This window comes from Lissotriton vulgaris, chromosome 3_1, assembly GCF_964263255.1.
Source record: "Lissotriton vulgaris chromosome 3_1, aLisVul1.2, whole genome shotgun sequence".
NCBI lineage: Eukaryota > Metazoa > Chordata > Amphibia > Caudata > Salamandridae > Lissotriton > Lissotriton vulgaris.
In genome coordinates, this window is record NC_141689.1 from 1746855274 (window position 1) to 1746881562 (window position 26289).

Genomic DNA, 26289 nt, shown 5'->3' on the forward strand with positions numbered 1-26289 from the left:
CCGGTCATGATTCAATTAGGGGAGGAGAAGCCGCAGAGCGCACGCTGGGCGAAGCCCTTTGATGTGCTCTGCGGCCGTGAATGCGCGTGCTTGTTTGGTCATGTGATTCACGTGAACTCAATGAAAACCGCAGCGCAAGAAGCCCTTGGTTTCACGAGGATTTTCGAGACATGAATTCTCGCTCCGCTCAATGCGCTTGCGCGCCTTGATAGGTCACGAGACCTAAAAAACCATTGCAAGACGCTGCTCAGTTATTGGCGAACCTACAAGTCCTACATATCCCCACAGCCAGAAGTGTCCAGCAGATGAAACTGTATATTGCTTTAAAACATCTGTCTTAGTTAGAAGATACAGAAGAAAACTGTGGCACAAATGTCAGTTGTTTTCAGCTCATTTTCAGTTTCTTATTTTCAATTGTTAGTTTCTATATAAAAACTTGAAGGATCTACACAAATGACCCCTTGCTGAATTCAGAATTGTGTCTACTTTTCTGAAATGTTTAGCTTTCCAGAATCCATTATTGCTTTCATACCCATTTATACTACTAACTGTAAGGAGGTTGAAAGCACAGAAAACAAAAATATGCTACGTCCCAGTAAAATGCCAAAACTGCCTTAAAAATGTTTGTTTTCTGACAAAAGTCTGTCAGTTCCTGAAAGCTGGGAAGATAGTGATTCCAGCAGCACAAACACTTTGTTGACACCATTTGCAGGGAAAAACAAACATTTTCTTCTGCAGCACTTTACAATTTTTCCAAATAAAATCAAAATGTAGCTGTATTTTAATTAATTTCTGGGTCCTCGAGGGGAATCAACAAACCATGGGTACCTTTAAAATGGCCATGATGCTGGAAGAAAAGGACGCACATTTGGCGTGGATACCTTATGTGGACAAAAAGTTACAGGGGGTTAAGCGCAAACTACCCCAAATAGACAGAAAAAAGGCTCGGGAGAGGGGGGCGGGTGGGCCTAGCAGCCAAGATATTAAGCGCCTCTAGTTATCTGTAGAGTGAAGGCATCAAGGTTGGTAGATCTACTTCATAAGTCCACAATACACTTCTGATCTCAGCGGGCCTGTGATTGAAGTGGACTACTAAAACCACGGTCCATTGAGGTCAAAAGTGCACCACTTTGGGGGTGGACTTTTTCCCTTGTTCTTCAACCTTTTGTTTAAAGAAACAATGGCCTGAACATTTTCGCCAAGCCTTTGATCGAAAGATGGGACCATGGGCACATCCACACACTATTTAGGAGACACCTTACTACTTGGGTTGATTTTTTACATTACTTTGACCACAAATGTTCTCCACTGCTGTACTCCTACCCCTATTGCATTAGTCACGTCTTGCCCCTCACCTCTTCTTCACATGGCATAACTTGCACTCGAGCTCACAGGAATGGTCTAATTCGCATTAGATTAAAACCAATACCATTACAATCTTAACTTTAGTTGACAACCTCTGTACAGCTACACAATTTAGGAAAAAACAGTTTAAGAAAATAAAGTTATGATAAGGAATAGTAACACTACAAAAGTTTGTGCTCAATGCAGTAAAATAACAGTTCTCAGTTGCATAGTCCCTACCACTGCACTATTGAAGGCCAAATAATCATTTTGTAAATTTACAAAGCATGTATTTATTGGCAGTACATACAAATCAATGATTAATTAAAAAAATTGACACCGCACTCGAGTAGGCCAAGCCACATTTTTTCCACTGCATTTATTGTTCATAATGCTTTTGCAGTAATCTTTCATAAGAAACTGTTCCTACAAAAATATAAATTAAACAATATAAAACAAAATTTACATCTGTGCATATATTAATAGGAAACATTATACAGTTATTTACAGGTACAAATACAAAAGTGGAAACAACGCTCACTATTTTCCCTGATTGGCTTATAGTACTGGGGTGGAGCATGTACAACTGTACAGTTTTCTTTTCTATTTTGTTCTTGGAAGGATATCAATAAGAAATCTGTTTCCAGAGCAACACATTTACCTTAAAGGACATGTTAAAAATGGACAAACCAGGCAACTCTTAAGACTAGTTTCATTGTTGGATGCCAATTATTCACCTAGTTATATTTCATTCTACCACTGTGACGGAATGCAACACTACTTTGATCGAGGAAAAAGACAGCAGTTGGGCTAAGCTGCCCAATTTCATATAGGTGTGGTACTTGTATTAGGAGTCTTGTGTAGACAATGTGCCTTGCATTTCAGCATGCAGCAGTCAACTGGATAATTTAGTTTCTTCAGTGTTGAGCTGCTGGACTAGCAAACAACATGAGGATAGAGGAAAGGCAGTGAAGCTTGCTTTTGATATATTCGGGTAACTTGTCGTTTTCACCGTACCTGCAAAAGAGTATTAAAATAGTTATAAGAAAAAGTCTCTTGTAAGTTACTTTTAATCCAACCTCTTGATAGGGTTGAATTGGGGGGTAGGAGGGGTGCGGCGGGGGCAACGTAAGACTATGGCAGGTCGCCACTCTGAAAATGGTAGGAAGCTGGCTTTGTATATGGTATTATCACAAGGAGGTTATACCAGAGTACAGGGATCCTCAAAAGTGTACAGGGCTCAGGGTAAAACCCAAAGTGCTCTATTAGTGGTAGTGTGGGCGAGCAGTCTTCGGCTTAACAGAGGAGTGTTAAGCATTTATTGCACAACAGTAATCAATAATGGACACAACTCAAAAAGGAGATTCAGATGAATTTTGTAAAAATATACTTTGCATTTTATTTTAGGACCAAGATCTTTGCAATAAGGTAAGTACATTTTTATAATAAAAATATTAATCACTTTGAAAAATCGACACTTGGAAACTTTTCAGAACAGTTCAAAGTTATCCTATGGGGAAAACATTGCGGTTAAACAGGTAAGTAATGCACTTACAAATCCAGTCTTCGAGACCAAAAGTTGCCACGGGTCAGGGGAGTATGATAACTGCACAACCAGCAGCACAGGGGCGTCCAGGTGCAGAGGTCAAAATCGGAGTTCAGACTAATGCTTTTCAATGGAGACTGGGGTTGCCTAGAGCCACACTGATTGCAGGTAAGTAGATTGGTTGCACGGAGCAAGCTTTGGGGGATAGATTAAGCACGAGGGCACATAGCAGCACAAAAGAACACCACCAGGGGCACTGGGGCGACCGGGTGCAGGGTGCAATTTCGATGTTGGGCACCCAATGCTTTTCAATGGGGATTTTTCTTTTGGCTAACAGGCTGAAGGCGTGGCACCAGAGGTTGCAGAAGGGAGACTAGCAGAAGTAAGTATAGATGTGGAGGGTACAGTTGGTTCAGCTCACCAAGGCCCAGGGGCTTCGGATGAGGGGGTGCATTCGACATCGGAGTCTTCTTACTGGAGCTGGTCGCCGTTGGGGGGAGCCTCTGGATTCACACTGCAGGAGCCCAGGAGAGGTAAGTCAACTTTTGACACAAAGTAAGGATCGCAGGGGAGCCTTCACTGCAAAGGGGAGCTACTCAGACTCGGGCCGTCTGGTGCAGAGCGGACAGGGATCGCAGTTCCAGCAGGATCCTGATTCCTTGGAGTCGGTTTCTTCTAGACAGGTCCACAGTCTACCCAAATTAGTGTCTTTGTTGAAGGCAGCAGTCCTTCCAGGGTTTTCAGAGGTTGCTGGCTGCAAGACAGGTCGTAGGTTTGCAGAAGCTGGAGACAGGCCTGTAGGGTTGGGGCCTAGGCAGTAGTATTTAGTCTTTTCTGCTTCTTAAGTCGTTGCAGATCTAGTTTCCAGGTCTGGGGGAGCCACCTAAATACTAACTTTAGGGGTGTTTTAGGGGAGTAGCAGGTAGGGCCAATAAGCACCTTATGTGGAGTGACTACACCCCCTATTATGCCACCCTCCTGGGGGAGGGGGCATAGACCGAGCCCTGATGGGAAGAGTCCCCTCATCTTCAAGATGAAGAGGACTAAAAAGTGTGCGTAACTTTGCCTCCTCCACCAGAGGCGTGGAGTCGGCAAAGGTGGGCACACCTCCTAGCCTTTTTAAGTTTTCCCGACTGCTTTCCCAACCTTCAAGCACTGGCCCATCCTGGGGGAGGAGGTTTGACCCCTCTGCCCAGGATGTGCATTGTTTCTGGTCCCAGAGAGCAGAGGCTCTCCACCCAAGGGTCCAGAAACATGTCTGTGTGGCAGGCTGCCTAAAGGCAGTCCGAGTCCACACAAGGGTCGGTAGGTTTTCAGGGGGCACCAGAGTACACAGTTTAATAAATCTCACACTGGCATTAGTGTGGATCTATTACAAGAAACTGTTTGGTACCAAACATTCCTGGGTCCAGTGAAGCAATCATGGTGCTGCGGAACTCAAGTTGTCGAGTTGAGTGGTGTTTCCAGCCCACCCTTTATGGCTTCCCTGGAACATACAATATTAAGGAATTGACCCTAATATTGTAGGGGCATATCCGTTCATGCAGATCTGCCCTCACCTGTGGAATGTTAGCAGACTCCCCAATAGTTCTAACAGGTTGATGTTCGCCTCGTTCCTCCACCAAACCATTTCAGCCACAGAACTGGGGGAGATCACGATATAAGAGGACAGGTCCCCCCCCCCCTCCAGTAGCCACCATCTGCGGAGGCACCATTGCCGGGCCCTCATGTGCCAACATGCATGCGTGGCTAGGAGAATGTAGGAATACAAGAGACCTAGGAGTCATAGTACCCTTGGGGCTGGAAAACTCATGCCTCTTTGGAAGGGCAGGACCATCTCCTTTATTTCTGCAATCCTTTCAGGTGAGGAAAAGCGCAGAGAAGGGCGTTGTTAAGCACTGATCCTATTAACTGAAGTTGTTGAGAGGGGCTCAGGTGAAATTTGGGCTCATTGATGGAAAAGCTCAGGTTGTACAGCAGGAACTAGGTTGACTGCAAAAGGTGCAACACCAGCTCTAGCAACCCAGCTTTAATCAGCCACTTGTCCAGGTACATATAAATTGGGATGCCCAGCCGTCTGAGATGGGCCAGAGCCACGGCGTTCACCTTGGTGAAGACTTGCGGTGCCAATTTCAAACCTAAGGGGAGTACTGAAAAATTGTAAAAAACAGAACCCGCTATAGATCACAAACCTCTGATGCAACTGTAGAATGGGGATGTGGAAATAAGCATCCTGCAGGTCGATTGACGCTATCCAGTCTCCAGCTTTAAATGCCAGCAACGCTTGGGCTAGGTTCAGCACTCGAACTCCCTCAACAAGGAGAAGGGAACTCGCGGAGGTCCAGGATCTAATGCAGACTGCGGTCTTTTTTGGCATTAGAAAATAATGAAAGTAAGCATCCTTGGCATTTTTCCTGCTCCAGCACTAACTCCATTTCTCCTTTCTGTAGGAGTGCTCCCATCTCTTGCTGATGGATGGCAAAATGGTCTGGAGTAACAAAAGCAGGCAGGGTTGGGAAAGCGGATGCTCTTGTTGGAGGGATCCATGGCCCTCACCTCAGCCTCTACCCTTGTACTAGCAAACTAGCAGGTTTAGAGCTGTTGCAGATAGGGCCGCCTCTGACCAGATGTAGAAACCCCTGGGAATCCGCAACAAGTGACAAAATTGCCTGTGGCCTCTTTGCGGTTGAGGCTGCTGAAAGATTCAAAGAGCAGGCACTTGCTTTGCTGGATTTAAAAATTCCAGGGTAGCATCCACTTTCTCTCCAAATAGACTAGTTATGTAAAAGGGCAGGTCCATCAAATTAAGACTGCAAGTCTGTTGAAAAGCTAGAGGTCCTGAGCCAGGTGCGGCCTCTAACAGAGCCTGAAGCACCCTTTGCACTTGCAATAGAGCCCTCCGTATCTGCGCTAGACTTGATGTTCCTACAAGCATGCTGCCCATCTTTCATAACGTCCTAAAAAGGTGCCTAGATGTCTTCTGGAACATATGGCACCATTTGAACCATGTCCCACAGGGCATGTACGCAGGAACTAATAGGCAATTAGCGTTCAGCGCCTTCAGGGCCATGCTTCCAACTGATGTTCTTTACCCATGCCTATTCTGGGAACAAATTGTGTTAGGTATTACGAACTCAATCGCCAGCCTCCTTTCACGGCCATCTGCTGCGAACGTGTCACTGCTGGAAGTGACACGTTTGCAGCAGATGGCTGCGTGGCTGGGTCTCAGCTATCGTAGGCTGCGCACTTGCGCAGTCTCGCTGGCAAGATTTAATGACTTGGAGTAGCGAGGTTAAGCCCAGCCCCTCTTCTCCATTGGCTGGCCTCCTAAACGGTGGCCAGCCATTGGAGAAGAGGTCCCAGTGACGTTATTTTTTCGATCTGGGGGCGTGTTTTTGACTTTTTCTCCCCTCTTCTCCATTGGCTGGAATGTAACAACAGTCAAAAACACGCCCGTTGTTTACATTCCAGCCAATGGAGAAGGGGGGCGAAAGAAAAACACGCCCCCCAGTCTGAAAAGGACGGGGCTTACAGACTCCTGCTGCCCGTCTCGCGGTTTAGTCGTGTCCGCTGTTTAGGCGTGAGCCTACACAATGGTTGATGGGTTTTTGCCAGAATCATTCCTCTGGATCAGCTGCCTCCTGCCTGGCACCAGAGCCTTAGCTCCGCACCCACCCAATGCCCCTACGCCCCCTTATGGGCAATATCGAGTTACCACGGTCATTGGATGAATACATTGTCATTGTGAACCACAAATGCATGGTGTGCGCAGCTCGAGGGGGCTAAGCCCCTGATCTGTGTGTTCAGGCTGCGATGCAGGAGTGACAGTGTTCAGATGGCTCTGCGTGTGAGCAGGCTCGGCTCCCCTGCGGGGACCGCTCTGGACTCCGGGAGAAGCGTGCAGACCGCCGAGCATCCCAGGCCCCTGCCCGTGCTTGAACTGCGTTACGGGCGCTGCAGTTGAACACATCTTATTTAATATTACACCTTTGCTTGTAATATAATTAACTAAATGGTGATATGTATTCTACTCAAGCATCACATGAAGAAAAGTGCTTCAATATATTTTCTAGTATTGAACGCTTAGGAATACTCTTACTAAATTATATGTAAAGTAAAATAAAAATACCATTATACTTTTGATTTGACTCCGTATTATCGGTTTTATTGTGTGCGGGATATGAAACTGCGCTATGAAATGGCCCGCGGGCTGAGGGCGGCATCGCAGCATTGATTTGGTCCCTCGTTGATGTCGCCAGTACTACCTTCCCAGTTTACCCCCTCCGTCTTGTGCAAAGGGAGCTAGAGCACATGCCACCAGCGCGCGCCGCGGCTGCCAAGGGGACAGCCCAGGATAGCAGCGCGAGACCAGCAACTCCAGCAGCGGCGAGAGCGGTGCGTGCAAGAACCCCCGGGGCGCACCTGTTAGGTGAGAGCGGCTCACGCCAGCGGTGTCCCGTCACCGACAGCTGGTCCCCAGGAGCGCTGTCCTGCAAGTGGGAGAGTGAGCATTAGTGTCAGCAATGCCCTGCAAGGAGGAAGGCTGAGCTGTCAGTGTCAGTGGGGAGGGAGGGCTGCGTCATCAGTGGAATGCTGCGACACCCTTGTAAGTGCCCAGTCAGTGAAGATGGCAGTGCGAGAATGCCTGGTCAGTGAGGGAATGGCATGCCAGTGGGGAGGGAGTGTGCTACAAGTGTGATAATGCCCATCAGTGCCCTACAGGGGGGAGACGGACCTGTCAGGGGGAGGGGGGGGGGGGGGGGGGGGGGAAATCGGAGAGCTACAAGTAGGAGAATGCCACTCAGTGTAAGCAGGAGGAGAGAATGCCATGCCAGTGGGGAGGGCAGTGTGCTACAAGTTGGAGAATGCCCTCCGTGTTAGCAGTGCCCTGCAAGTGGGAGAATGCCCTGCAAGTGGGAGAATGCCATGCCAGTGGGGGGCAGTGTGGCTGTGTGTGTGTGTGTGGGGCTCTGTGTGTGTGTGTGGGGAGGGGGCTCTGTGTGTGTGGGGGGGGCTGTGTGTGAGGGGGCTCTGTGTGTGTGTGTGTGGGGGGGGCTCTGTGTGTGTGGGGGGCTCTGTGTGTGTGTGGGGGGGGCTCTGTGTGTGTGTGTGGGGGGGGCTCTGTGTGTGTGTGTGGGGGGGCTCTGTGTGTGTGTGGGGGCTGTGTGTGTGTGGGTGTGGGGGGGCTGTGTGTGTGGGGGGCTCTGTGTGTGTGTGTGGGGGGGCTCTGTGTGTGTGTGTGGGGGGCTCTGTGTGTGTGTGGGGGGGGCTCTGTGTGTGTGTGTGGGGGGGCTCTGTGTGTGTGTGTGGGGGGGGCTCTGTGTGTGTGGGGGCTGTGTGTGTGTGGGTGTGGGGGGGGCTGTGTGTGTGGGGGGGGGTCTGTGTGTGTGTGTGGGGGGGGCTCTGTGTGTGTGTGGGGGGGCTCTGTGTGTGTGTGTGGGGGGGCTCTGTGTGTGTGTGGGGGGGGGGCTCTGTGTGTGTGTGTGTGTGTGTGTGTGAGGGGGGCTCTGTGTGTGTGTGCGTGGCGCTCCGTGTGCGTGCGTGGCGCTCCGTGTGCGTGCGTGGCGCTCCGTGTGCGTGTGTGGCGCTCCGTGTGCGTGTGTGGCGCTCCGTGTGCGTGTGTGGCGCTCCGTGTGCGTGTGTGGCTCTGTGTGTGTGATTGTAGATTCCCAGTATGGGTTCAGGAGAGGCAAAGGGACAACAGAACAATGTCTGAATTTGGCTCTAGTGATGGGTAAGTACATGAAGGCCAGGGGTGTTTCAATACACCTGACATTCATGGACTTATCCAGTCCAGTGTAGAGAAAAGTTATGGCGGATGATGGATTCTATGGGTTTTGAGGAACCTTTGGTTACCTTGCTTCGTAGATTACACGCTGCCACTACCATGTCGATTAGATATGGCCCGGGTGGGGGAAAAACAAGATCAATCCCTTCGACTGAAGGTGTACGTCAGGGCTGTATTTTGGCACCCCTTCTTGTTTTTAGTTTATACAAATGGTTTGGAAAAGTTTTTGTTAGAGAATTGTTCAGATTTTCCTAAAGTAAATGGCAGACAGTTACCATTGTTATCCTATGCTCATGACACTGTATTAATGACCCGAACAGCAAATAGTATGCAACAGTGTTTGATTGCATTTAATGATTTTATGGAGGACCTAGGTCTTCGGGTAAATTTCACAAAGTCCTTTGTAATGGCATGTGGCCCTAGAGCAGTGTTCTTCAATCTGTGGGGCGCGCCCCCCTGGGGGGGCGCGACACCTTCCCAGGGGGGGCGCGCACTCCACTTAAATCTCACCTTTGTTCCCATGGTCCGTGCAAGAAGACTCCGGTATGTGGAAGGGGGAGGGAGGGGAGATCGATGGGGCAGGAGGTGCCCGTTCTTTTGTCCTGTTAACTCTCCCAGGAGGGGGTTAATTCAACGAGCTGACAGATTCAGCTGCAGTGAGAGGCGAGGGGTCTCCTCTGCTAAAACAGAAAGCGTGTCTGTTTGTTTGCTTTCGGTTTTAGCAGAGGAGACTGCCTCCCACTGCAGCTGAATTAACCCTCTCCTGGGAGAGTTAGCTCTTCTCAGAACGGACACAAAGTTTCCAGAGTTCGAGTCTCTGCAATGAAACTCAATATCCTGTGATTCTGGGCAAATCACTTAATCTCCCCGCGCCTAACAAAAACAAGTGGCTAAAGAATCAGGTGACAAGACTAATACAGAGCCAACACATGCAGATTAGGTTAATGTATCAGAGGGATGCTACTCGAACACAGGGATAGCAATATACACCAATGCCATAGACCAGTCTTTGATTTAAGTAGCTTGATGGGCCTACATATGTGCACTGAAACTGGCTACTGAGAGACTGGTAAGCCTCACCAGTGGCAGCAAATAAATGAAATAAGGGACCAGAAAAGCACCCAAAGACAGGGAGAAAGATCACAAATGCCACTATATTATGCTTCATTTTCTCCCAGCCAGGGCTGCAGAGAACCCATTATTTTTTAATTTTTTTATTTTATGCGATTTTTAAAGCGCGCAAATACCCTTACGGGTGTCTCGGCGCTAGCGAACAGAACTCTCTCTTGAGGAAAAAAAAAAAGGTATTTTATGCTGAAAACAACCAGGTCTAAGATTCTTTCTAAAGTTAAGAAGCGTGGGAGCGGTTTTAATGTGGAATGGTAATGTATTCCACAGTTTAGCTGTCGCTGTGGTAAAACATCTGTCTCCCCAATTGGTCTTTCTAGTGCGTGGAACCTTCAGCAGATGGGCTGTTGATGATCGTAAGGTTCTTGAATTCTCAAGTGGGCAGAGGGCTTTTTTTTAAAAACAGTGGGCCTGGATTATTGATGGCTTTGTAGGCTATGCATAAAGCCTTAAATTTAATCCGACTCCTAACTGGGAGCCAATGCAGCTTTCTGATGTAGGGGGAAGTAGATGTGAATTTGGGGATGGTTAATAGAATCCTAGCCGCGGCATTTTGCACCGTCTGTAGTCTGTTGAGGACCTTTTCTTGGGCATTCAGAAGGAGGGCGTTACAGTAGTCTGTTCTCGAGAACACCAGGGTGCTAATTAGCGTTTTGCCCGCAGACGGCGGTAAGTATGGAAGTAGTTTTTTAATCCTTTTTAGAATATAGAAGGATGAAGATACCACCGAGTTGGCATGTTGGAGAAAAGTCATCTTGTTGTCGAATAAGACTCCCAGATTGCGTACCTTGACTACCGGTTGGGGGGGCGCTCCCATCTGAGGTGGCCACCACTGAGGGGACCAGATAGGTTGCAAGTTCCCGAATGTCATCACCTCTGTCTTATCAGAGTTTAATTTGAGACAGTTAGATGACGTCCAGGAACTTATTGCCTTCATTCCCTCTTGAAAGTTGGCTGCGACTGATGTAACGTCGTTGTGTACCGATAACACCAGTTGGGCGTCATCCGCATAAGTTGTTAGGGCAATTCCATAGGATTTTATAACCCTCGCTAAGTCCGAAACGTAGATGTTGAAAAGCGTCGGACTTAGCGAGGAGCCCTGTGGTACTCCGCAAGGGAGAGAAAAGGTCTGGGATGTATAATTGCCCATCTTAACTGTCTGCGGACGGTTGTCCAAGAATGAGGCAAGGAGTTCTTTGGCTTTGCCTCTTATTCCTAAGGCCGAGACACGGTCGATCAAGGTGACATGATCGACCGTGTCAAAAGCAGCGGAGAGATCTAAAAGTATTAGGACCGCAGAACCTCCCTTGTCCATTGTTGTCCTTATCTCATCTGCTGCTTTGAGTAGCACTGTCTCCGTTCCATGACCTTGTCTGAACCCAAATTGGGTGAACGTGCATCTGCATGTACTCAATCTGCTCCAAGCGGGATCCAAAGATAAACAAATGTTGCCACTCAATCCTTCAGAAGGACACCCAAGGCCGTTCCGAATAGTACAAGATACACTTCAAACTTGCCTGGAATTAAGTCCAAACTCCACATCTTTAAGATTTATGGGGGCTGTTCCAAGCCACAGGCAATGGAACTGGAATATAATTTGTGAAGCATAAGTAAAGATTTTGAGAGCCTGGTACATAAATGCCACGTGTTCAGGCTGCTCAGACATGTTCGGACTACTTCTGAATGCGCCAATTCATACATCTCAATTCTTTTCTCTCAGCATGAAGCCAAAAGTACAAAGGAGGAGATGGTTGGTAGTTCAACAGAGGACAATAGTGTGGCTTGAATTTAAAAGTGCACTGAAGTCCCCAAATTTGTACTGTTGTAAGTGGACAATCAAGGTTATTAACAGCAGCAGACTGGGGAAACCCTCATAAATGCCATGTAGATTCCATCCAAGGGGAATGGCAATGCAGAACAAGGTTGGGGAGACAGCTGCCTGAAATAAGCAGGAGGGCCAGCATGAGGAGACCCAGGGACTAAAATAAGAACAGGGCCAGGTAGTGCCATAAGGAGAGGGCCAGGCTGAGCCAGCGGCAGGTACAACTGCTAACTATCCCTGCTTTGTAAAACCTAAAAAACACCTCCCCCCATTTTTAGTCGACCCTCTCCAAAAACCGGGACATGAGCTAAATATGCCCGGAATGTGCGCGTGGCGGTCGAGTCCAGAAATTTTTGTCAGGTGGTGGGGGGGCCCCAACATCTAAAAAAAATTCAGCTGGGGGGGGCTCAAGCTACAAAAGTTTGAAGACCTCTGCCCTAGAGGGATAAAAACCCGGAGGTTTGTCGTAGACAACCTGACTATTGATAAAGTTGATAATTGTAATTATTTAGGCAATTTATTCAATAGAAACTTGAGTTGGGATCCACTAATAACGGCCCGTGTTCAAAAAGCCACAAGATCTATAGAGGCTCCGTTTCGCGAGCAAATTGGGCCAAAAACCAATTGTGGAATTAAAGACCCTATATAAAGCCAAATGTTTGCCCGTCGCTACTTATGGGGCGGCGGTGTGGGGGACACATAAATCTACCAAGATACAAGTTATGGAGAACAAGTTTTTAAAGCGGTTTTTATCACTCCCAACTAGTTCACCAAACAATTTCTCCCATATGGAAATGGGTATTGATTATGTGAGCGATACAATTCATCTTTCCCCATTGCTCTTGTGGGGGAAAATTTGGTTATCGGAGGATTTGCAGCTCAGGAAAGAAATTTTGAAAGATTGCCTAAGGTTGGATCACGCTATGCGGATCCCATGTTTGTCAATTGGGAAGGAAACTTTTCATAAAATTGGTCTAGGTCATATTTATGAATTCCCAGACTCTATTCAGCAGGATATAAAGACTGTACTAGGAATGCCTATCATGATACTTTGGGTAACTCAAAACACAATGAACAACTAGTATACCAAAAGGGTAAAATGCAGCACCAATTTTATTTATCTTTCACCGTACATACGCAATGGCGTTTTTACTTGACACGATTCCGTTTAAACACATTGAATTTTCTTTTAGCTTTCCCGACACAAGGGGGTTGGTGTGAGAGGCTACCCCTTGTCCATGTGATAAGGCGCACCAATGCACATTGCACTTTGTTCTCTTTTGCACCTTATATAAAAACCCAAGAAACCGGTTTATTAAACCTATATTAATGAATATTCGTCCCTGTAATTATAAAGAAGGCTATGAGTTTTTAAGATCGTTGCATACCGCTGCTATTTGTAGTGCTACGCTTAGCTTCATTAAATTGTCATTTTTTATTAGGAAGCGTTTCTGAAACTATTGAATTTACCGGAAATTTTGATACTCTAATGGGAATATTGAGTAAACATCCGATGTAATGATTGCAGGTTAACATGAAAGGTTTTATCGGTTGCTGTAGGTGATATTTAGAATAAGCAGATTGCACTTCACTAATGCATATTAGTGATTTTATATTTTTAGGATTGATTTTAATTTTTAGGGATTGTACATTTATTTTTTGGTGACTTGACGAAATACGGTTAAGAAATTTATTGTATATCAATAATTTGATTTTATAGACTTGAACACCATTTGTAGAACATGCATTATGAAAATGTATACATTTATGATTCTTTGTTTGAATCGAAATAAAGTTTTATGACTTATGTGTATGTGTGTGGCTGTGTGTGTGGGTGCAAATGCAATAGCTCTCGCATTTGCGAGAGATTAAGCTATTGCATTGTAAATGACAATGCCATTTATTTATCTGTTTTCAAAACCAACACATAAATAAAAATGTTGTCATTTACAATGCCAACAGCTTTAACTTTTGCAAAGGCGAGACCGTTGCATTGTATATGCTGGTTTTATTTTAGGAGTTGGTCATTCCATAGTGCTCCTAACAAAAGCCTCCAAGATTTAAACAAGGATTGGCAAAAAGGTCTCACCTTTCTAACATATTGGCTTTGCCAAAGCCTTTTAGCAATGCTGTCGAACAGAAAGCAAGAGGGTAGGTTTTGAAGCAGCATCAAAGGACGGATGGAGGAGCAGAAGGGGCAGGCAGGAAATGGAGCAGCAGCAGGAGCAGCAGCAGGGGCGGGGAGGGGAGCAGCAGCAACGGGTAAAGGGAGCGGCAGGTAGGGGAGCAGCAGCATGGGCGGGGTAGGGAAGCAGCAGCATGGGCGGGGTAGGGAAGCAGCAGCATGGGCGGGGTAGGGAAGCAGCAGCATGGGCGAGGTAGGGAAGCAGCAGCATGGGCGGGGTAGGGAAGCTGCAGCATGGGCGGGTGGGCAAGGGGAGCCGCAGCAGCCGGGAAGGGTGGGCAAGGGGAGCCGCAGCAGCCGGGGCGGGTGGGCAAGGGGAGCCGCAGCAGCCGGGGCGGGTGGGCAAGGGGAGCCGCAGCAGCCGGGGCGGGTGGGCAAGGGGAGCCGCAGCAGCCGGGGCGGGTGGGCAAGGGGAGCCGCAGCAGCCGGGGCGGGTGGGCAAGGGGAGCCGCAGCAGCCGGGGCGGGTGGGCAAGGGGAGCCGCAGCAGCCGGGGCGGGTGGGGAAGGGGAGCCGCAGCAGCCGGGGCGGGTGGGGAAGGGGAGCCGCAGCAGCATGGGCGGGCGGGGAAGGGGAGCCGCAGCATGGGCGGAAGGGGAGCCGCAGCATGGGCGGGCGGGGAAGGGGAGCCGCAGCATGGGTGGGGGGGAAGGGGAGCTGCAGCATGGGAGGAGGGGGGAAGGGGAGCTGCAGCATGGGAGGAGGGGGGAAGGGGAGCTGCAGCATGGGAGGAGGGGGGTAGGGGAGCTGCAGCATGGGAGGAGGGGGGAAGGGGAGCTGCAGCATGGGCGGGCGGGGAAGGGGAGCTGCAGCATGGGCGGGCAAGGGGAGCAGCAGCATGGGCGGGCAAGGGGAGCAGCAGCATGGGCGGGCAAGGGGAGCAGCAGCATGGGGGGGCAAGGGGAGCAGCAGCATGGGGGGGCAAGGGGAGCAGCAGCATGGGGGGGCAAGGGAAGCAGCAGCATGGGGGGGGCAAGGGAAGCAGCAGCATGGGGGGGGCAAGGGGAGCAGCAGCATGGGGGCAAGGGGAGCAGCAGCATGGGGGCAAGGGGAGCAGCAGCATGGGGGGCAAGGGGAGCAGCAGCACTAGGGGGCAAGGGGAGCAGCAGCACTAGGGGGCAAGGGGAGCAGCAGCACTAGGGGGCAAGGGGAGCAGCAGCATGGGGGGGCAAGGGGAGCAGCAGCATGGGGGGCAAGGGGAGCTGCAGCATGGGCGGACGGGGAAGGGGAGCTGCAGCATGGGCGGGCGGGGAAGGGGAGCTGCAGCCTGGGCGGGCGGGGAAGGGGAGCTGCAGCCTGGGCGGGCGGGGAAGGGGAGCTGCAGCCTGGGCGGGCGGGGAAGGGGAGCTGCAGCATGGGCGGGCGGGGAAGGGGAGCTGCAGCATGGGCAGGCGGGGAAGGGGAGCTGCAGCATGGGCGGACAAGGGGAGCTGCAGCATGGGCGGGCGGGCAAGGGGAGCTGCAGCATGGGCGGGCGGGCAAGGGGAGCTGCAGCATGGGCGGGCGGGCAAGGGGAGCTGCAGCATGGGCGGGCGGGCAAGGGGAGCTGCAGCATGGGCGGGCGGGCAAGGGGAGCTGCAGCATGGGCGGGCGGGCAAGGGGAGCTGCAGCATGGGCGGGCGGGCAAGGGGAGCTGCAGCATGGGCGGGCGGGCAAGGGGAGCTGCAGCATGGGCGGGCGGGCAAGGGGAGCTGCAGCATGGGCGGGCGAGAAAGGGGAGCAGCAGCGGGGAAGGGGCGCAGCATGGGCGGGGAAGCGGGCGGGCAAGGGGAGCTGCAGCATGGGCGGGCGGGCAAGGGGAGCTGCAGCATGGGCGGGCGGGCAAGGGGAGCTGCAGCATGGGCGGGCGGGCAAGGGGAGCTGCAGCATGGGAGGAGGGGGGGAAGGGGAGCTGCAGCATGGGCGGGCGAGAAAGGGGAGCAGCAGCGGGGAAGGGGCGCAGCATGGGCGGGGAAGGGGAGCAGCAGCATGGGCGGGGAAGGGGAGCAGCAGCATGGGCGGGGAAGGGGAGCAGCAGCATGGGCGGGGAAGGGGAGCAGCAGCATGGGCGGGGAAGGGGAGCAGCTGCAGGGGTGTGTGAGCAGCGGCAACGAGTGGCAGGGTCAGCGGGGAGGGGCCAATGGCAGAACACGAGGGGCCAATGGCAGAACATGAGGGGGCAACGGCAGAGCAGGATGTTGGGATGGGAAGAGCAGCACTTGAGGGAGAAGCACTTGAACATGAAAGCAATGCAGAGAGATGCATGCAAGGACAAGTGCAACCCAAAGGGGCTGGGGAAAGCACACCGGTGAGAGATCGCAGCATGGAGCACTGCAGGGCTAAGGGGCGGGAAAGAAATTCACAAGGGAGACCGCCGCAAAAGTGCATGTGCTCACATGCAGTGCTTCATCAAAAAGAAAAACGTACTTCCTGAATAGTGAGCAGTGGAAGGCCACAAGTAACACAGAAGAGGAAGGCAAGCCCACACAAGGCAACTGATAAATAGCAAGTTAGTGACGTCCTAACTAGTGAAGATAGTGAGTGACGAAGTCAACCAATGGTAAGCAATTTGTGAGCTCTTAGACCAATTAGTTCACAACAAGGACTAACGCACCCAGACAGCTTGCACTGTCTGGTAAGCAAGACCTGAAAAGTGCTAAATAGCCTTGTAAATTGAGCACTGAATTAAACAATCCCAAAAATGTTTTCTAGGATTCTTACATTCTGCTCCGAACTTACTCATGAACTATGCTTAAATGTTAGTAGTTCCCCTTAAAACCCAATTGCTTTTTATTGTTGAAGAGGTGGATTATCATTATATATGTGGAGGTTAGACCTGCTACGAACGCAACATTGTGAAAACCCTAAACAGAGTCATTCAATTTTAACTAAAGATTTTCAAGATATATATTCGTGTGCACACGCCATAACAATGAAAATAAATGTGCGACAATAACACATGCTATTTAGGGCAACTGTACTACTAAACGCAATTCAAAACTGTATTACTGAAGTGGAAGCGTCAAATTTCAAATTATTACCAAAGTACAACAAAACGTACATGAGAGAAACGGTTTAGTGATACAGATTTCATGCAACTTACTGTACAAAATGAAAAAATGAAAAACTTAAGTCACGCGGCTCTTTCAAAGTGGTTTTACCTTACTGCAAAATCTTATACCCTTGCATCTAGGTTTGTAAATACCTTTTGTCAAAGCAGATATACATGAAAAACTGCCATGGCATAGACATATATGATATATGCAGAGTATGATATGCAATTCATGAGGGAAGAGATATCCTGACCCCCTTGAGGCTTGACTGTCAAGTCATGGGCTCTCAACAAACAAACAAACAAACAAACAAACATATACATATATATATACACATATATATATACATGTGAAGAAATCCCCGCCTGTCAATGGATGACAGGCAGCAGCAGGGTGCAGACCTCACAGCGCCACAGCAGACAGGCAAGTGAAGCTCTCCAATAATCCAACTCGAGTGAGTAGCAGGTTCAAAAACATTTATTAAGAGGTAACGCGTTTCACTCCACTAGGGAGCTTGATCACACCTATATATACACATATATATACATATATATATACACATATATACACATACATATACATATATACATACATATACACATACATATACACATACACATACATATATATACATATATACATATATATATATATATATATATATATATATATATATATATATATATATATATATATATATATATATATATATATATATATATATATATATATATATATATATATATATAATTCCGCAGTCTAGTGGTTGGGTCCGGAATCGTAGTCTTTTCTTTGTTTTTTGAAGCCCAGGTGGGCGTTGACGTCTCACCTTTTGGTGTCCTTCCTGTGACGTCGGCACGCTTCCTGCGGAAGCTCCCATCCTTGGGCGCCATCTTCGGATTCTTTTTTTCTCGTTTGTGTTCTGTTTCCGAATCCATGGCAATGTTCAAGTAAGTTATTTACCCACTTTGACTTTTAAGTAGTCTGTTTCAGCATTGTCCTTGTTTTTACCACCCGTTTCTCCAGCCTCATCTTTCTGGCGGAGGTGGGTGGGTTCGCTAGTGAATCCAGGAAAGATCTTCAAGCTGCAAACCTACACCAACAGGTTAGAAACTATTAGTTTTGCAGCGTGAATCTTTCTGGTTTCAATATGCTGTGCATAGACTTTGTAGCGGTTTGTTACTTTTGTGGCGGCTGGGTGGAAGATGAGCGTTGGCTGTTGAATATATGTCTTTCTGTCCTACTTGTGCTTCCTTGTTCATTTGTATATCCACACAGTAGTGCTTTGGGAAGGTGTGCACTGAAGTCCATGTTGCCGCCAGGCATATGTCTTGATTGGGTGTGTTAGCCAGGAAGGCTATAGTAGCTCCCTTTTTCCTGGTGGAGTGGGCTTGTGGCCCCTCTGCTAGTTCCTGCCCTGCCTGCTTGTGGCAGAATTGTATGGTTTGCGCGATCCATCGTGCAATGGTTCCCTTAGTTACTGGTTTTCCCATGAAACAGTTTGTGAAGGACACAAAGAACTGTTTTGTTTTCCTGTGTTCCTTAGTTCTTATCTACGTAGTGCATGACTTCCATTCTGGCGTCCAGAGTGTGCAGTGCCCTTTCTGTGCTTGTTGCTGGTTTCTGGATGAAACTTGGAATTTGTATTGTCTGGTTGATGTGGAACCCTGACACCACCTTTGGCATAAAGTGTGGGTCCGTTCTCATCACCACCCTATCATTGTGAATTTGGATGTAGGGTTCTTGTAGCGTTAGCGCTTTTAGTTCGCTCACCCTGCGCAGCAAGGTGATTGCCACTAAGAATGCTGTTTTCATAGTTCGCAATTGTAGGGAGGCCTTATGAATTGGTTCAAAAGGCGCTTTCATGAGTTCCGTTAGGACTAAATTAAGGTTCCATGCTGGTGGTGGCAACCTCTTTGGCGGTGCAATCCTCTTTGTCCCTTCCAGGAATCTCTTTACCATCAGTGATGTAAAGCAGCTCTTGCCTGTTTCTCATCTTGTGTAAGCGACTATCGCTGCCAAGTGTACTCTTAGCGAGGATGAGCTCAATTTTGCTTCGAGCAGGTGCATGAGGTATTTATGCACTGTTGATTCCTTTGTCATCTTTTTGTGTAGCTTTTTCTTTTTGCACCATAGTGTGAACCTCTTCCATTTTGCCACATAGCACCTTCGTGTGCTGGGCCTTCTTGCCTCTCGTAGTACCCTTAGGGTGCTCTCCGGTAGTTTTAGAAGTGCAAATTCTATGTTTTCAGGAGCCATGCTGCTAGGCTGAGGCTCTCTGGTTCTGGGTGCAGCACCTCTCCGGTTTGCATGGAGAGTAGATCTTTTATTTTCCTGAATTTGTGGGGTGTACTCTGTGTCATCTCCATGATCTGCGAGTACCATGTCTGCCTGGCCAATTGGGGTGCGACCAGTATCAGGGTCATGTTGCTGGTTCTGCACTTGCTGAGCACTTTGTGTATCAGGGGAATCGGCGGAAAAGCGTAAGCAAATGTCTTCGACCAGCTTATCCATAGGGCATTCCACAGGGACCCTTGCCCTGGTTGCCTGGATGCGAAGTTTCAGCATTTTGCATTCTGGCGTTTTGCTAACAGGTCTATTGACAGTGTTCCCCACCTACCGAACAGCTTCCTTGTTTCCTGTGCATTGAGCTCCCATTCGTGGGATGCCGATGTTTGTCTGCTGAGCCAGTCGCTTCCACATTGTCCTTCCCTAGTAGGTGTATGGCTAGCAGGTCTATTTTGAGTGGGATGGCCCATCTCCATATTTCCTGTGCTAGTTTCGATAAAGGGCTGATTGTGTTCCTCCCTGCTTGTTGATGTAGAACATTGCTGTTGTGTTGTCTGTTTGGATCAACACTTTTGTCGTACAGCTTCGTCTGTAAGGCCTTTATTGCGAGGAAAACGGTCTTCAGTTCCAGGTAGTTGATGTGTTTGACCGCATCCGCTGGTGTCCACAGACCCCTCACTGAGTTTTTTCATGTGTGCTCCCCATCCCTTCTGGGATGCGTCTGTGGTGATTGTCACCGTTGGGGTCGGTGGTGTTAGAGGCCTCCCTTCTGTTATGTTCCCCTTGTTCCACCATGATATCTCTTCTTGCACTGAGTGCGTTACAACCACTAGATCTTCCCAACGACCTGTAGCTTATGACCATTGGTCCTGTAGCCATTCCTGAAATGGTCTCATGTGGAGCCGTACGTTTGGCACTAGATGTATGCATGAGGCAATCATACCCATTATTTTGCTCACCGTCCTCACTGTCAAAGCTCGCCCCTTCTGGTTGAGGCTTGTCTCCTTCAGCAGTGCCAGTGTTCTTTTCGCTGGGGAACACCTTGCTCTATAAGGTGTTGATCTGTGCTCCCAGGAACATTTTTACTTGTTCTGGTTTCACTGATTATTTCCCCCCTTGGATGGAGAATCCAAGGGCCATTAGTGTGCATGTCACTCACTGTGCGTGCTGTTTGCATGTCTTGTATGAACTTGCTTTTATTAGCCAATCGTCCAGGTAAGGGTAAACGTGGATCCCTTCCCTCCTTAGGTGCGCCGCAACTGCTGCAAGGCACTTTGTGAAGACCCTTGGGGCGGATTTTAGTCCAAAGGCTAGGGTCGTGAACTGGTAGTGATCTTTGTTGATGGTAAATCTCAGCAGATGTTTGTGCCCCCTGTTTATTGGGATGTTGAGGTAGGCATCCTTGAGGTCTATGGTGACCATGAAGTCTCGGCTTTGTATCTGAGGAAGTACCTCTTGTAGGGACGTCATCTTGAATGTTTGTGTTTTTATGCATTTGTTTAGGAACCTTAGGTCCAGGATGGGTCTCATTGTTTCGCCCACCTTTGGTACCAGGAAGTAAGTTGAGTACACTCCCCTGTTCCTTTCTCTGTAAGGTACTGGTTCGATAGCCTCCTTTTGCAGGAGTTCCTTTGCTTCCTTTTGAAGTAGTTCTAGCTCCTTCTCTGGTAGCACCCTTCTTTTTGGTCTTTTGTTTGGCGGTGTTCTTTCCAACTCCATCAGTACCCGAACTGAATGATGTTGAGTATCCATTTTCCTGTGGTTATTTTCTTCCAGTTCTGGAATAAAAGGTTTATTCTTCCTCCAACCGGTGTTACATGCTCGCTGATGTTTAGTCTGTGCAACTCCTTGTTGTTGTAGCTGTGCTCCACCCTGAGAGTTTTTGCATGGGTGTGCACCTGTTGCGTGACAGTCAATTGAAGGTGAGTTATTGTCCCCCTCTTCTATTCTGTCCAGGTTCATTCGCCCTCCCGCAAAAAGGATGGCCCCTTTGCTGGTATTGCCAGGGTTGCTTCTGTTGCCCTTGTTGTGTTTGGGTGTTGCCTTGGTGGGACTGCTGGAATGTCTGGTGGGACTGCTGGAATGTCTGGTGCGACGTGCCTGGCTGGTTTCCCCCTCTCCTGTTAGGTCTCCGTGACGGGGTGCCCCTCCTTGCTCCTCTGAATTGCAAGGCCCCCATGGATGTTGCAGTTTCGTTCTCTTTTTTCAGTTGGGTGAGCTTTTTATCCACTGGTGCCCCGAACAGTGTCTCTCCGTTGAACGGGGTGTTCAGAATGTTGTGTTGCACCTCCGGCTTGAAGCCTGAGATCCTGAGCCAGGCTTGTCTTCTCTCCGTGATGCCCAGCATCATTAGCCTGCTGGACATGTCATTTGAGGCAAGAATTTGTGACATTCTTCCCCTCCTCCACAAGGTGTGAAGCCCTCTGTTGGTATTCTTGTGGGAGGTGCTTAAGTAACTGGCCCAGCTCGTCCAGGATATGGTACTGGTGCCTGTTCAGCAGAGCTTTGGAAATCGCCATGGGCCAGTGCATTGCGGCATTCCTCTCAATTTTTCTGCCTGTCAGGTCCATCCTTCTGCTTTCCTTGTCTGGGGGTGGCCCTGAAGTAGTTGGCACATTGGCACTCTTCCTTGCAGTCTACGCAATAATGGAGTCTGCAGTGACCGATCCCTGAATGTAGGGTGGGTCCTTGGAGGAGTGCTTGTACTTCTCCGTTCTGGGAGTGACTGACTTGCAAGTTGCAGGCTCCTTGAAAGCCTCTCTCCCCTGTGCCTTGATGCTTTCGAGCATGGGTAGATACTGGCTTCTAGTTTGTGTTGGTAGCAGTGTTTCCAGGAGGAAATCCGCCTTAGGCTTTTCCTTGTCGAGTTTCACCCCGAAGGCTGTTGCTGCGTTTCTGATGACTGCATTGTATATTCCAATGTCATCAGGCGGCGAGGGCTTCGACGGATACGGGTCGACGCCTTCCTCTGGATTCTCAGTGTCGAGGGCCTGCCACTCCAGGTCCTGTGTCTCCGAGGATGCCGAGCAGAGTTGTCCTCTGGTCGTCATCTGCCTCCTCCTCGTAGTAGGTGGCTTCCTCTTCTGGATCTTCCAGTGGTTCTGGGGTTTCCGAAGCTCCTTCGACGTCGTATTCCTCTTCCTCGTCTATCTTGACGACCAATGGCTTTGGTTTCGACAGAATTAAAAAAGCTCTTCATCCTTTCGTCGAATTCTCACTTTCTCTGCAGGATGTTCTCCATCTCGGCCTCAAGCCGTCTCTTCTTCTTCTCCATTTGGACGGCCTGTTCGGCGTCAAATGGTTCTGCCGTTCTCTTCGGTGGCTACGTCGGTGCAGAGATGGGCTTCGGCGCCGAGACGGGCTATGGGTCTTTTATCGGCACCAAAGTGTTCTTCGGGTCCTTTCCTTTCAGCGTCGAACGTTCCCTTTCGGGGACGCTTTTCGACGACCTTGGCTGTTCGCCGGTCTTCGGCGCCTGGGAGTCCTTCTCGGAGGATCCGCTGGGCCTGGGCGCAGCCACGTACGCGAAGCTTTCGGCGCCTGTGCCTTCGAGGGCTTGCCCTCGTGTTTGAGAGTCTGGTTCAGACTGTCTAGAGTCTTTCGGGGCTTTATGGGCCGTCGAGTCTCCTACCTTTTTAGGAGTCTTCTTATCGGTCTCTACGACCGTGTAGTTGTCTTCTCCGGTGACGTGGTCTTCCTCGTCGGTCGAGAGCCCCAGGTCTCAAAGGGACAGTGGCTGGCCCTTGCCCTGCATGCTAAAGTTAGCTCTTCGCTGGCGCTATCCAACCCGGAGAGTCTTCGGCGTGAAGGCGGAGCAGGTGTTGCAGTCCTTGCTCTCGTGGTCGACCGGTAGGCAGAGGTTGCAAACCGGGTGCTGGTCCTTCTGCGCGTATTTGTGGTGGCAGTTACGGCAGAATTTAAACAAAGTGTTGTCCATGTCTTGCGTTCAGGGGGCCCCCTTAGCGTGCATTCTCCGTCGGGCGTCAAAGTTCTCCTTCTCATTCGTCGCCCCCTTCGATGGTGTAGTCTTTTGTCGTCTTCACAATCCCCTTCGTCCAAAAACTGGCTTTTGGCTTCTTCTTTTCTCCAAAACTCTGGAGCCCTCTCGGGAACGATCCAGACCCAACGGCGGAAAAAAGTATCTGAAGATGGTGCCCAAGGGTGGGAGCTTCCGCAGGAAGCGAGCCGACGTCACAGGAAGGACACCAAAAAATGGGACGTCGACGCCCACCTGGGCTACAAGAAAACAAAACAAAGAAAAGACTACGATTCCGGACCCAACCACTAGACTGCTGAATAATGCATAGCATAGTAAATCTAGAAAGATTCACGCTGCAAATATGTATATATATATATATATATATATATATATATATATATATATATATATATATATATATATATATATATATATATACACATACATATATACACACACAAACACCAGGGGTCTCTAACAAGTAGCTTGTTAGGTACTGTAGCTCTCCAGCTACCTCCGAGTAGGTCACCTGTGTGCAGCACAGCTTATTAAATTAGAAAGCTTTTGCTTGGTTGAAATATTATACACATACAAAATTTAAATTCTACCGCACTAATATATTAGCAGCTGTCAATGCGTATCATTGAACATAAGTAGCTCTTAGTCCAGAAAGGGTTAGAAACTCCTGATATATATACACATACACACACACACACCCCTACATACACATTTTTAAATATCAAAGACTAGTACTTACCTAGTTGTCTGACCATTAGGCGTTGTGTAAATAATCGAAGAGACACCCGCTTGCACCAATAATTGTGTTCCATCATTGAACTGAACCCATACAGCTCCGCTGCTCAACTGTAAAAACATTTTGAAAATTAGTCTTTTTTCCACTGCTGCGATCTGCTTTTAAGTAGCAGTGTATTATAATAAAAAGAGTGAAATGGAAACCAAGCATAGTAATTATCATGCTTTTTGATTATATGCCTTAGCAGAATATGCATCAGAGCTTCAGGAGGCCGATCCAGGAAAATTATTATTTACAATTAGCAAAACAGCATCCAAGTTAGAGTATTCTCTGCGGAAATAGGTTGTGATTTTGTACCCACAACCAGCCTCGACTTAGAAACACTTATTTAAAAAGAAAGCCTTAAAAAAACAAAATCAATCTCACCACCAATGAACAGGAAATTTGACTATGTGCCTTAAGATTTTGAGCATCACAGAGAAGCACCACCTACAAAGTTCAACACCCAACACTGCCATCTTTGTTTACAACACAAATGCAACACACTAGCAGAGCGGGTTGCACATGTATCGGATGATACCCTTGCCAAATAATATGTATAATAAAAAAAATAACCTTTCCTTCGCATGCAATCACCCCAGACAGTAGATGAAGGAGCTTAACCATTCCTTGCCCAATTTAGGGGAAGTTCAGACAATAATACTACGAAAATAAAAGGACTGAGGAAACTGCGAGCAACAAGGGGCCATGGGTAATGGAAGACCCAGTACAGTTCACTGGAATTAATAGCAGATTGAGCATGCAAGGCTTGAATGCAGCAGTTAACATGCAACTCACAGAGACAACCACAGGTTGCTGTACATCGCACTTCAGTTAAGGCAGTAATACAACAAATGTTGAGATCCCCTTGCGACACTAGTCGGGCCCATGGAGTGCATACAGAAGCGATGTCCTGCATGACTATGAAAGAATTTATTAAGCCTCTTGGGAGACTAATAACCCACAAGGTTCTCAAATGCCGGTAGGTGGACACGAGCTGTGGGAAAGGAACCTTGCAGAGTTTTGCACTTGACCTAAAGCATGTGGTGCATGAAGATGTCTAAAGTGTGCAGTGTAGGCGCTCCTGAAAAGCCTGCAGTGAGACGAATCTGCCATTGGAGATAGTTCGCTGAGGGAGGTTAATTTCAGGCACCTCGTCTGGGTGCCTACACCTCGATCCACAGTTGTGTTGTGTTCTAGAGCAGAGGAAGTCCTGCAACGAATAGGCAGTCTAACTTCGCTTGCTGTCTAAGACGGTTGCAGGCCCATACAGTGCACCTGGCCAGGCCAATGCTCGCTCTCTGACAACTGGCAGGGGAACAAAGTGCGGTGTTCACGGAGCATGATGCCATACAGACAATTGTGTCGAAAAGGCATGGGATGGCGCCAGAAGTGCACAAATTGTGCTTGAGCGCAGTAGTTTTGCAACTCCGTATCCGGAATGCACATACTCTACTCTGCCCCTCCATACAAAGCATCTGGCCATTTTGATGCCCATGTTGGGCGATTAGCAGAGAAACAAAGGGCGATGTTCACTGGCACATACACCATATTGTCAATTTCCATGTAGGGTAGAAAAGACATGGGTTGGTGCAAAGAAGAAATGCGTTGCTTACCTGTAACTGCAGTTATCCAGTATTGGTATCTTTCATAGATTCACATGCCTGAATCATTCCCCGTCGTCGGGGTGGGAGTCCCCGGTATATAAAAAAAGTAATGTCATAAAGACATATATACTCTAATAGGCCGGAGGCCTCACATTAGTAACCCGAGTCCTTTTGTAAAAAAGGACCAAACTTTGGCCAGGAGCCAATCAGCTACTACCACCCTCTAGAACCTTCCTGGAAGGAGCCCTAGTCCCTCAGATTTTCTACTGCACGTCATGCTAAGGGAGTCTCCACTGAGCTGTGCTCAGGTTTCTGGTATTTCTGGATTTATTCCATAATTTTCTCTTCATATTTACTCTTGTGGAGGAGTGCTAGTAGTACTCAGTGCACAGTGCTAAGTAGTACCTACTGAGAGAACCAAGGTGAGCCCTTCCAGGGGAGGCGGGTGGGTTGCATGCGAATCTATGAAAGATACCAATACTGGATAACTGCAGTTACAGGTAAGTAACGCATTTCTTATCCAGTATTATGGGTATCTTTCATAGATTCACATGCCTGAATCAGAGTAGCAAGTAGTAGGCAGCACATTTCGCATAATATAGCATGTAAGACACTTGATGATACCTTATCAATAGTGAAACAGAATAAACTGCAAACAGTAGCAGGATAAGAAATGTGCAATCAGGCAATAGGAAAGGTGGGATGAAAGGAAGAAGGCTCACCTCTAATGAAATAGATGACGGAGCACCGCCTGTCCACTGCTGAATCCTTCATAAG

The 26289-nt window shown here is 48.5% G+C and overlaps 1 protein-coding gene across 2 annotated transcripts in view; it reads right to left on the bottom strand.

The window, feature by feature from the left end:
* Nucleotides 1–1698: 1698 nt before the first annotated feature.
* The window catches only part of PLK4 (polo like kinase 4), a 217631-nt gene continuing 193040 nt past the window's right edge, over nt 1699–26289 (bottom strand). For both annotated transcript variants that reach the window (XM_086962183.1, XM_086962182.1), the window contains exons 15-16: nt 23870–23976; nt 1699–2361 (exon numbers count right to left, since the gene is read on the bottom strand). In XM_086962183.1, coding sequence (XP_086818309.1) covers nt 2262–2361; nt 23870–23976 — 207 coding nt within the window. In that variant the 3' untranslated portion in view covers nt 1699–2261. The remainder of the gene's footprint in view (nt 2362–23869; nt 23977–26289) is intronic.